Source organism: Amblyomma americanum, chromosome 2 (genome assembly GCF_052857255.1).
Source record: "Amblyomma americanum isolate KBUSLIRL-KWMA chromosome 2, ASM5285725v1, whole genome shotgun sequence".
NCBI classification, from domain to species: domain Eukaryota; kingdom Metazoa; phylum Arthropoda; class Arachnida; order Ixodida; family Ixodidae; genus Amblyomma; species Amblyomma americanum.
The window spans coordinates 153059047-153071282 of record NC_135498.1 but is presented as its reverse complement, the minus strand read 5'-3'; the positions used below and the strand labels follow the sequence as shown (position 1 = coordinate 153071282).

Sequence of the window (12236 nt, the reverse complement as noted above, 5' to 3'; positions counted from 1 at the left end):
GACGCTTACGCCCGACGCTGCGGCCTTCAGTGCTCACCGTCCAAATCCGAATTTGTGCACATTCGCCCTTCGCTTCAATGCGCCACCAAAATGGAACTATCTCTGGCCAGCGGCCCGATACCCGAACACGATGAGATTAGAGTACTTGGTCTCCTTATCCACAAACATCGACGGGCTGATACCACACTAGCAAAACTGCGCAAGGTGGGGGACCAGGTGGGCCAGATGGTCCGCCGGGTTTCCAACAAACGCGGGGGGTTACGGTGCAGAGACGCTATGCGGCTGGCGCATGCATTCGTGACCAGTCGAGTCCTCTACTCGACTCCTTACCTCCACCTGCGCAAGTTTGATTAGAATGCCCTCGAAGTGATTCTCAGAAAGATGTACAAGCGTGCCCTCGATCTCCCGATCACCACATCCAACCAGCGTCTCATGGGCCTGGGGATGGTTAACACATTCGCGGAGCTCCGGGAGGCGCACTTGACAAATCAATACACAAGGCTTTCAAAAACGCCGTCGGGTCGCCGCCTATTAGCCCAACTACACATCCACCACCCAACACTTACGGAAGAGCGCGTACGCATTCCTGAAATCTGGAGATATGCCCTGCACGTACGCCCTCTTCCGGCCAACATGACACGTGACGACCACAGTGGCAGGCGCCTTGCACGGGCGGAGGCACTGGCCCGTCACTGTGGGAACAAACATGGCATCTTCTACGTGGACGCCTCAGGCCCTCACCATGGGGCGTGGTACACGGCCGCAGTCGTCCACCAAAAAATCGTGGTGAATGGCCTAACGTTCCGAGCTCAAGACATAACACATGCGGAAGAAGTTGCCATCGCGTTAGCCACCGCAGACCAGGAGTCGCGAGTGATCGTCACCGACTCGAGAGGGGCCTGCAGAAATATTAAGCAGGGGTACATTCCTCTCTTTGCGCATCGCATCCTTCAAAACAGTAACTACCTCGGGGCCCCTGCGTCTCGAATGATTGTATGGGCTCCAGCTCATATGTGCCTCGAAGGCAATGGAACGGCAGACACCGCCGCCCGCGTGCTCACTCTCCGGGCAACGCCTTCAGACCCTTTGGATACGGATCCCGAACCCAATCCGGCCCTCACTTTTCGAGAAATTACTGAATTATTCCAATTCGGCCATGCAATTTATCACAAGCCTTGTAAGGGCCTCACAAAGGTGGAGGAACGCACACTCCTCCGCCTTTACACCAAAACGCTGCTGTGCCCGGCAGTTTTAAAACACTTTGATCCTGCCTGTACAGGAGAATGCCCACACTGTGCGGAGAAGTCTTCGGACATCTTTCACATGGTGTGGGCATGCCAGTCAACCCCGAACCTCGCCCCCAAACCCAACCCCACCCGGGAGGACTGGGAGGCAGCCCTGCTCGGCTGCTCAGACCTAGCAAGCCAGAAGGCCCTGGTCCACCGAGCCCGAGTCGCGGCGGTCGCCAATGGGCTCCTGTAATGAGGAGCCCACCTAGAGATTGCGAGAGGTTGCTCCGGCTACCTCAAGCTTCCTCCCTGAAATAAAGTTTTTCACACACACACACAAAGTCGTATGTAACATTTGGCGACCATGGCTTAGTAAGAATACACAACTCCAAAAAGTTTGGGATGCCAGTGAGTTTAGCTTTGCCTAGAAACTCTCCTAAGCCATATTCTTGAGGCAAGTTAGTTGTTTTCTTGCCGTTGTCTCCGGACTTTAATCCCAAGCAGGGTGACAGGGAATCGTCTCGGCCTACTGCGTGACTGGAGCTCGCTGTTGGTGGAGTTCCTTCCATGGAGTCGACGACATCGGCTACTGTCCGGTGATGAAAGCTTGCATCACTGTGGTCAAATCCGGACTTCAATCCTAAGAAAAGAGAAAGGGAATCATCTTGGCCTGCTGTGTCACTGGAGCTCACAATTGGTGGTGTCCCTTCCATGGAGCCGACGACATCAGCTACTGTCCGGTGATGAAAGCTTGCATCACTCTGGTCACATGCTACACCATTGTCACATGTCACACCAGAATCTTCAGGGGCGCAGTTGGACAACGCTTCGTCAGACAACCGCTGACGCTTGAAGATGCGTCGGATGTCCATCATTCGGGACTGCGCGAGACAAAGCTGGCTATGGAGTTCCTCGTGGTTGATAGTGTTAGAAAATATATACACATTGATTGAAAAAACAGTTGAATGCGTACGTTGAAAAACAAAAAATGGCTATATATACAACAAAAACTTATTTACAGGATAAATGCACGCTCGCAGCTTCATACACCTCGCTCGATCTTGCTCGCGCATCCATACAGTCGAGCAGCCGCACACACTGCTCGCCGCTCCTCGCTCTCTTGTCCGCTGTCTTGGTTGTTCTGAGCACCGTTGACAACCAGCCACTTAAAAACACCGAATCACAAACACAAAGGCGCGCACATGAGTAAGGGCTTAATTGCCGCAATGTCCCCGAGTGCGCATTTTGCGGTGAAAGGCAGCGGTGAAAGGAACGCCGCGCGACTTCCGAGGGGAAGGGACACCCGCCACTCCAGTCGTAAAATTTGTTCTGTGTGTTTTTATGGGGTTTGGAGTCTTAAAACGACTCAGGCTATGAGGGACGCAGTAGTAGAGAGCTCCGGATAATGTCGACCACCTGAGTCTCTTTACCGTGTACTGACATCGCGCAGTACATGGGCGCCTTCTGCATTTCGCCTCCATCAAAACACGGCCGCATTGGCCGGAATCGAACCCGCGTACTCGGGCTCAGCAGTCGAAAGCACTACCCGCTGAACGAACCCGCGTACTTGGGCTCAGCAGTCGAGAGCACTACCCGTTGAACCACTGCGCCGAGGCTCCGGTCGCAAAATGTAAAGGACGCACTCACAGAAACAAACATATACGCACGGAAAGGATGCCATGTAAAGGGCGCTAGATTACAATAGCGTTCATACGAGGTGAATGGGTCGCGGGTCACACCGAACTTTAGAATAATGGCAGTAACGTTAAATGCCACATTAATGTTGAACATTATGAAATAACATTATGTGTTATAAAGAAACCATTAGTTAAACATTGAAAGTAAACTTTATTTTGATATGGTGACTTTTTAATGTTAATATAACGTTGAACATTATTAAATAACATTGTTATAAAGAAAGCATTAGTTCAACATTGAAAGTAAACTTTATTTTGATATGGTAACTTTTTAATGTTAATATATTGTTAAAAATTACCATACCATGTTATGTTGTTCCAAAACATTAGTTTAATGTTCGAAATGAACATTGTTTTAATATAGTCTTGTAACCTTTGTTACAATGTTGGAATCATAAATATAAGCAAAAGTGCAATATGTTTGTCTCAGACCTTTTATCACTGTTCCTACAGTAATTATAATCGACCAGCTGTACGTTGCAACTAAATCTCTTATAATGTGCCTGCCATACATTCTGTGCACAGCTCCAAGATTTTGTTAGGAAGCTTTCTTTATTACCCATTCGTCACTATTACTCACCAGCCACCCGTTCGTATTTGGTGTATAGTCTTGACACCTGTACGGAGGCGAATGTATCATTTGCATGCTGTGCTGTATGTGGCGCTCATGTGCCGCCCCCGTAGTTCGTCTTTGAAAACTCTCAACTTGTGTACCGTCACAACTGGTGGACCCGCATGCTCGTCGGAGGTTGCTTTAACATTTTTGAGAATGTTGCATTTATTTTTATTGATTTTTATATTGCTGTAAAAACGTTAAATATATAACATTGCAAAAACATTATAAAAAGTACATCAAGAACTTACAATTACCTCTCGACTAAAGCAAAAAAAGTAACATTGTTATAATGTTTTGGTCCTACATCGGATCAATATCAGTGGACATGGTGCAATGATGTGGCGGGCAGTAGTTTATGATTTTTTAGTGCGCGTTAGCAATTCCCTCATCTAGCTTGGAATGTGTGTGTCCTTCCTTTCCAAGTTTTCTCCTATCATTTTTCTCGTGCCCTGATTTTGTTGATGACCATTTGTGAATTTTCTAGGTAGCACCAAAATATTATAGCAATATTACTTTTTGTTTAGTTGAACATTAATTCAATGTTCTTAATGTATTTGTAAGGCCAATGCTTGTTTGGGCTACAATCATATTTATTAGTGTATGACGCCTACCCCGCAGAAGATAGAGCGGCGCCACTCTGCCGGAGACAAGCCTGCCAAGGATCCAGCCAAAGGGTTTTTCATTGTACAAAGATGCACGTGCTGGGAAACACGTGGCCGTGTCGGCTGCTCTTGTGGGAAGATGGTCGGAATCATTTACCCGCTGCCGCCGCTGTGGCGAGGCCTCTCAGGCCGGAGGGGCACTCAGCCAAATGCACATTCACAATGGTTGCCGGTTCGGTGGCCGGCGAGCTACGAAGGCGAAAACAAGATGCCCTGTGCACTGTCTGCCTCCGTGTCGCTCTCTCTCTAGAGATCAAAGAAACAGACACGCATCTCAAGACGGCTTGACACACATGCTCGCCGGTGCCACTTTATGTCTGCAACAGGTCGCCCTTCGCAGAGCTAACTATTGCGTCGTTTGAAAACGGCGGAACGACGCACGCTCGGGCGCGGCACTTCGCAGGTGTGACCCAAAGCGTGGAAGCGGGAGTGCTTCTACCCTTTAGGCTGAGCGCACCGCTGCCTCTGGCGTGCGGCGCTTTCCCCTACGTTTTCGCCATTGACTCAGCCATCACTCACGGTTCAAATGAGGAGGCACGTCGGAGTAGCACTCAATGCGAGGATGACGGCGGCGATGTGCGGAGGAGTAGGGGGGAGGGGGGAGAGAGAAGGCTCCCGACAGGAGAGGGCTCGGATGCCTTTTCAGAAAAGAGGGATCTTGTATTTGGTCACAGTATACAAACATACTGCACCGTGTATTTGGTCTTACTTTGCATTGTGTTATTGGCCGGGCGCTGAGTTTGAGGCTGTAGTGTGGCGGCCGCTTCGAAAGCAGGATCTGCTCGTTATCGGTCTCCTCGGCTCCCTGTGACGTCGCTGACTCGCGACTCACTGGTCATTAAGAGGTCCTGGTGTTTGCCAGCGCCCGTTCTCGAAGAGTGCCGGCTATGTTTTATGGCTGTCATTTCCCCTCTTTTGCCGTTTCATATACTTTTACTCGTTCTCTCCAAGTCCAAGCTGCGGCGTTCCTTTATACCTGTTTTCATTACAGTACGGAAAAAGCGCGCAGGCCTCCATTTTCGGTGTTTTTCTCGAACACATTTTATTAAGAGAAAAAACGTTGCCTGCTTCCCTTTTCTCCGGAAAATCATACTGAAGACGCACTGCAGCCATTTTCATGGCAGTGTTGCTCTCTAGGTGTTTACACTGTATAAATTCGTCCGAAGCGCTTGACAATCGTTTTCATAGCCAGAAAATGAAGCAAAGCATAGACTCCTGCGAATTACACTCTTTCATTGATAAAAAAGCTTATTTGACTATCCTATCTTGATAGGTAGCCATACACAATACTTAGTTGCAGTTACATTTATCTGGGACCAAAATAATTATGTGGCCCTATCTTAATTCGTTGAAATGCATCGCATAATGACACTACTGGTCTCGACTTTCAGTGCACTACAAGCGCACAAGCTTTTTGAGGGGCGGATTTATATAAGCTTGGTTTGGGTGGCGGGGTGGTCGAAATTTCGTCATTTCGGCAAGAGTGTATACAAGCAAATGTGACTCCACGGGAAGGTGTCACAGTTTTCTTACTAAGTGTGGCGATCTAGACTTTTTCCTAAATGTAGCCGGCAATTTATGAGAAAGCAGAAGTTCTCGCGATAATACTGCATAGATATCTAAGTTCAAGATACAAAACCTCAAGAAAACCTCAGAATTGTTCGCTATCTTCAGCCTGTCATTCTTTCACTACCGTGCCATCACTAGCAAGACTATGTCATAGTGTGCAGAGTGCAAAGTTTGCTCGCAAACCCGAAAGGCGCTTCTATGGATATGAGGAACCTGAGTATGCTAATCAGCTTTTTAGCTCGAGCGAAAAAAAATATTGTTCAAATTTCCAGCGGGGTTCAGCCGTCCCTTCTTGCCCCCCCCCCCCCCCCCCCCCCCCCCCCCCCCCATGCGAACATCCGTGTCTGCTTCCGATGATAAAGAAACACTGGGGGTTTTTTTTTTGTTTTTGTTTTTGCCTTTGGAGGCGGGCGCTTTTTATTCTGCATTAGCGTGAGCCAACTTGTTTCCATTGCAACTGAAGCGTTTCAAGATCATCACTTTGAAAGCAGCACGCAATACACGGGCAACATCGGCATGACAGGCCGCGCTTTTCTGTCACCGATCCTGTGAGTGTCTTTGTCGTTTGTGCTCTAGTTCTGGTGTAATATAATACCGCTGTGTGCCGACTATAGCAACTGCGTGCACGTTGTTTCGTGTAGCGTTGCTTGTAGGCCGTACCTGGGCGACCTGCTGACTGTCGGAAGTGCGGCCTGCGTGGCGAGGCATCCCGGAGAAACAAAGCAGAGGCCAGTCATGTGACTGGTGTGTGTGTTCCGCTTTCTTCCCCCTTTGCAGGATGAAGTGGAGCAGCTCAAGGCCAAGGTGGAGAAGCTGGAGAAGGAACGCACAGAGCTCAAGCAGAGCCACGACATGCTCGAAGTCAAGGTGAGGGAGTCCGGCACACTTTTTCTTTTTCTTTTTTCTGCGCCCAGATACGCATTCGCCGCCTGTGGGCGGCGGGCTTTGTCGCACGTCACTTGACCACGCGGAGAAGCCGGCCAGCGTGCGAAGTTAGGAGCTTGGGACAGTTGGGGGTCAGTAGGAAAAGTCGTCAAGCAACAGCTGAACACAATTCTTTCTTACTACCTCGGATATAAGGCGTATTGTAATTAGCACCTTTAGGGGCACCTTTTATTTCAAGGTAACGGGGTCACAGCGCGAAAACGACATCACAAAAGGGAGAACAGGACACAGCACATGTGTCCTGTTCTCCCTTTCGTGATGTAGTTTCCGTGCTGTTACCACGTTACCTCGAACAACCAACTCGCCCGTACTTCCGCCCTCGTTCGCTTTTAATTCAGCTGTATTGGTGGATTTTTTTTATTTTTTTTTCTGGCTGGAATTCGTACTAAGAAGGGCCTCTGCAATATATGTAAACCATGCTTGTTGTGAACGAAACTGAGCTGCACCGAGAGGTGGATAAGTTTAAGTTTTCTGTTTTTATTGAGTTATTTGCATGCATTTTCATTCAGCTTTGTGCTGCTGTGTAGAAACTTTCTGAAAATATTTTCCTGTTTGACATCCGCAAAAGTTACTGAGGCTCGGTACAAAAAAAAAGTAAATCTTATACCTACATGTTATCCCACTGTTAGTGATACCGCAGTGAGAGGTGACTAGGTTTGTGGGTATCATTATCTTGCATTCCAATTTTCTTAGAAATTATGTCTTAATGTAGTAGTGCAGATTTTGCGAAGTGAGGCACAGTAACCTGCTGCTTTCTCTTTCAGAAGAACAGCAGGCCAAATTTTAATGCCGGTAGCTGCTGTTATAACTTGGCTGGTGCACAGTGCTGTGCCTTTACTAAAGCCAGAGAATGACGACACTTGGACATTTTGAAATTTTGAAATTCATCTTATTGCCTTCGTGGCCAGTTTTCCTTCTAAGGAGAATGGTGCAGGTTTCTGTGCTACTGTTGTTCTGAAAACAGCACCACTTCAAGCTTAGTGCTGTGTTGGGTTTTCACTGTGACTGCCCTCGGAGAGCTGCCGGCTGTTTCTTATTGCCTTGCACATATTGCTGACCAAGGTGCACAAAGAGTGTCATCCAAATGGCAAGGTGCCACTTTTCTACGTGCGCCTGCTGTTTTCGCTGCTTCTGGTCTAGCTAACAGCGCCGCGAGTTTCAGCTTGTGCCGGTGTGTGGAATGAGTTGGAAAAGTTTGGACCAAGTCCTGCTTCTGGTCCGAAAAGAAGATTTCAACTGAAAATCCTGTGCAAGGGCTAGACACTGGGAATGTAAGGAACCCTGAGCACCTCTGATGTCCAAGAATGCTGCTATTACCTGCTACCAGGAAACTGCTTTCAACAGGACCACTTGAGATACTACTGAAGGCAGAGCCAGTGATGCTCTAAGGCAAAACCATTGATGCTTCTTGCAAGTGGATGAAAGAAGGCTCATTGTTGATGGACTGTGTTTGTCAGACCATGCCACTGATGGTTTGAAGAGATTTGTGCTGCATAATATGGTTTTCATAGACATACTGGGCATGATGTGCAGGCATGGAGGTTTCTTTACATTTTTTGCACAGAGGTAACAGCAGCAAAACTGTAGTTTGCAATCAAGGAAGAAAATGGCGAATTCCTGTGAATGGTTCACCAAAGGGTCAAGGAAAATCAGAAGCCTGCTGGATTCATGTCTGAATAATTCCGCTACAAGTTGGAACGTTTGCACCTTGAAGCGAAAACCCTTTCTTGTTGTTGACTCATCGAAACTAGGGACCGGATTGATGTGCTTCAGCACTGAGGTGAGTGATGTAATAGTTTTATCTTTCATACTGTATCAGGAAATTTGCTGGAATGGGGAACAACACCACTTCAACCAACTACAATACCAATATACTAGTACTTACAATACACTGGAAAACTGATGATTGTAATGTTCGAAAACACATTGTCAAAAATGTTTGTTCGGCTGGTTTTTGCATGCCAGTGACTTTTGGAGGCTGCATTTGTTAGCGATTAATTTTGTTTGGTTGTGACGTCAATCTTGACGAAGGGAACAGGATATGGGGAAGCAAACGACCAATCAAAGACACGGCCAGTCTGGTTGCGGCGCTGCTGTTAGTTACAAATGGTAGCACCACCCATTAGTTTCTTATACGGAGGCATGTCGAACATGTCGTCGGGCTTCGTTCCTCATTGGTTGGCCAATCCGACACCGACACGGGACGCGTTATGCCAGTAAAGCGGTATCATGGGCGAGTTTCTGTCACGGCCAGCGTGACGTCTGCTGTCACGGCTTATGTCATCGGTAGCAACGGCCAATCGCAGACGACCAAATGAATATTTACGCAAGTTCGGCCTTATAGGCTCCCTTTGAGCGCCGTGCAGCCGTGAGATGTGCGCGATAATCGAGATATGTATCCTCATTTCCCGTCTTCAGCACGAGCCGCGTCGGCGACGGAAACGGCGCCGCCATCATTCACGCGGTGAACCGGCCGCGTTCACCTGCTCCGCCTGAGTCGGCGATTGTTTGCGCTCTCATGCGGCTAGGGCGGGTGCCGAAAACAGGGTAGCGTTTGTCGTGCTCGCAAATGGGTTCCCACCCTCTCCCTCAAGAGCATGGGTAGGCGCTGCCGTCGGCAGTCTCAACAGCGTGTCGCTGTGCCTCCTTTGTTCTTAGCGGTGATTTACCCTTCGTCCAGGGATCCGTGCCGAGTTCCCTCGGCTCTGCGATGCCTTAATTCCGCACCTGCCCCTTTCTTGGAACGGAAAGCGCAAGTGTTTTTGCGCTCCTCTGTACGGGTGTGTATAGGGCGGCGAGCCCCGGCTGTCGTTCGAGCGACCCGTGATAATCCTTGCTCCTACCGTCGGAGGAGCAGGAGACGCAGACCCATGCACGCCTAGTCGTCGCACGACTCATTTTTCTTTTTTTTTTTTTTTGTTCCCGCGCCGTCGCGGGCTCTCTTCCTCTCCACCGCGGCGGCGTCCTTTGTGCCTCGTTCCGCTGCGTTCCCGAGTCCGCCCCTTTTCTCGCCCCGTCGGGGCGCTCTCCGGCCGTCGGCGGCGGTCGCTCTGGGAGCCGGCACAAAGCCTGTCCCTTGTAGTGGAGCCCGCGTGCGCGCGCACACCTGTCTGGCACAACTCGCTGCTGAGAATGGCGCGCGAGCGTTGACCGTCAGTCAGTGGGCGAAGTGTGATCAGTATGGCTACTTGGAGGAATGCCTCTGGATCTTACGCGCACTCTTATCGCTGCTTCATTCTTCATTACTTACTCGCATGCATTCACTGCCGATCATAATGTAGTTGGCCGGCTCCCTCCTGACGTGCACTCATCAGCTGCCTCTGTCCGCCTTCATTCAGCATGCCGTAAATGCTGTGTGATCACTGCTGCGAGGTAATTAATTCTTCAAGCAACGCCGGACTCCCAGTGTTAAATGAATTCCATCCTTCCGACGCACCGTTGTGCAGCGCGATTATTTCGCAGTTGACGGCCGGAGCGCCGCCCTTCACAGCGATCGCCGGTTCTCTCTGCGCAAGTGAAAAAGTGCCGTCTCGCTTAGCAACACGGAGAGCCCCTGTCCAATGCGTCTGCGTTTTGTAGCGCCCGTTCTCCGCCTCTCAATGTGTTCCCAGTATATCCGCTCGGCGCGAAGCCAAACATTCGACAACGGTGTGTTGGCGGAGGAGGAATCTCCGAGTCAGTGCGCGGTGGCTGAGAATGATCGCTACCGCGGCATGCTGGCGCCCTTTCAGAAGATCTCCGCAAGTTTTTGTACTGGAAAGGACTATTTCTTGTGCAGATAATCGTGTTATCTAAAGAAACTTTTAGCTACTGGATTCAAGCGGTTTATGTGAATTTCACCTGCTTTCGATATGCAACAAGTTTTTGAACGCGTGTGAACATAACACAAAAAAACGGGAAATTAAGTGTCACCTGGAATGTAGTGATGTCGTGAACGCTTCTCGCAGCATGCTTTGGCGAGCCGATGGTAATGGCTTGAGGTCGTTGCATAGCGACACACCATCTCACTATAACCACACTGTAACTGCAGCCAAGTAGGTTGTCCCGGGATTGGTTGCGAAACGCCTTCGGCCCGTTTCACATGCATGCGATTTTCGCCTGCGACGCTACGAATTCTGTCGGTCTGCGACGGGGGAGGGTCGTCGGTCTAGTCGCAGACGGCTTGCGATCGAGTTCCGTCCGGTTGGAATTCAGTCGCAGCGGCGGTGTGTTCGCTCTGCGACTGACCATTGGGGAGCGCCGAGACGGCGTGCGACGTGCGGTCACGTGGGAACTGTTACCGCGGTGGAAGCAAAACTGTTTATTCTAATCAAAACATACGGACTAATGCCTTGCATCTAAAAATACGCTGGTCATAAAATCATCCAACACATTCTGTGTGATGTTTCTGTCGCGTTTAATAATAGGTTGTCTATGCAAACGTCAAGGAACCTTGCCTGTTCCGCTGACCGAATTCGTTCTGTCGGTGTCGCATGTGAAAGCAGTGACCGAAAATCGCACTGCGGCCTCACCGACTACACTGGATAGTTTCGGTCCAGTCGCAGCATGTGAAAACGCTGCATTCGCGGCTTCCGCGTTCCTTCGGCGCCTGCCTAGTAGTGCGGCACGCTTTGTGGGGCCTTGACGCTGAAGCCGCCGTGCGTCAGCCTCAGCGGCAAGCACTGGTGTGTCATGAGGACGCATCCTTTTTGGTGCGACTTTAGCGTCACGCATTGCCTCTGGCCTCGCTGTGTGGTGCATACAACGGGAGGGCAGCGCAGCGGGCTATGGACAGGAAAACGCATGAGCGTCTCGTTGAGAGGCAGGAAGCGAGCAGAGTGGGCCAGGGACACATGCACTGCCCGTCCCACGTGTTCCGTACGTCACACTCGGGAAGGGCTCTAATTGGGTGTCGGCCCAATGCGGGAGCTTTCTGCTTGGACCTAGTAAGACGGCGACGGAGCAAATTCCCATATATACAGCTGCCACTGTAAAAGGGGGAATCCGTGGACTATACGGCGAGCCATATATGTGAAGCGGAGGTCAAGTAACGGACAAGGGAGGAGGAACGAACTTTTATTTGTCATGTGACAAAGAGGTTAGAGGTAGGGGTCAGGGATAAGGTTTAGACAGGCACGTGGGCCCTCTCGACTGCGTTAGGTGGCTTTAAGTCCATGCTTCTTGGCGACCTCCAGGACCCAACCGGCTACCCGGAATTGTACCTCCGGGTCAGGGCTGAGCAACGCAGTCGCCCACTTACTTTGGTTTGATATTAGGAGGATAAGAGGTTGTTGGTCCTCTGGGCACTCGAACAGGATCTGATGCGAAGTGGCCCCGCCATTTGTAAACATAGCGTCCGCCCGCACGGCCGACTCTCCTGCTCACAGCAGCTGGACTCTGGTGTTCTTTCCTTCCCAGGGGTGGAGCTGTCAGTCGCTGTATGGAGGGGCACGGAGGAACACGTTTTGCAGCGCACAGTGTTTTGGTTGGTTCATACCACCGCAGCTTCGCAGCACTGCAAGTGGCATAATTCGAGGAT

The 12236-nt window shown here is 50.0% G+C and overlaps 1 protein-coding gene across 2 annotated transcripts in view; it reads left to right on the top strand.

Annotated features, from left to right (window-relative positions):
- The window catches only part of LOC144121913 (unconventional myosin-XVIIIa-like), a 260448-nt gene that overhangs the window by 142783 nt on the left and 105429 nt on the right, over window positions 1-12236 (top strand). For both annotated transcript variants that reach the window (XM_077655352.1, XM_077655351.1), the window contains exon 20: window positions 6551-6640. In XM_077655352.1, coding sequence (XP_077511478.1) covers window positions 6551-6640 — 90 coding nt within the window. The remainder of the gene's footprint in view (window positions 1-6550; window positions 6641-12236) is intronic.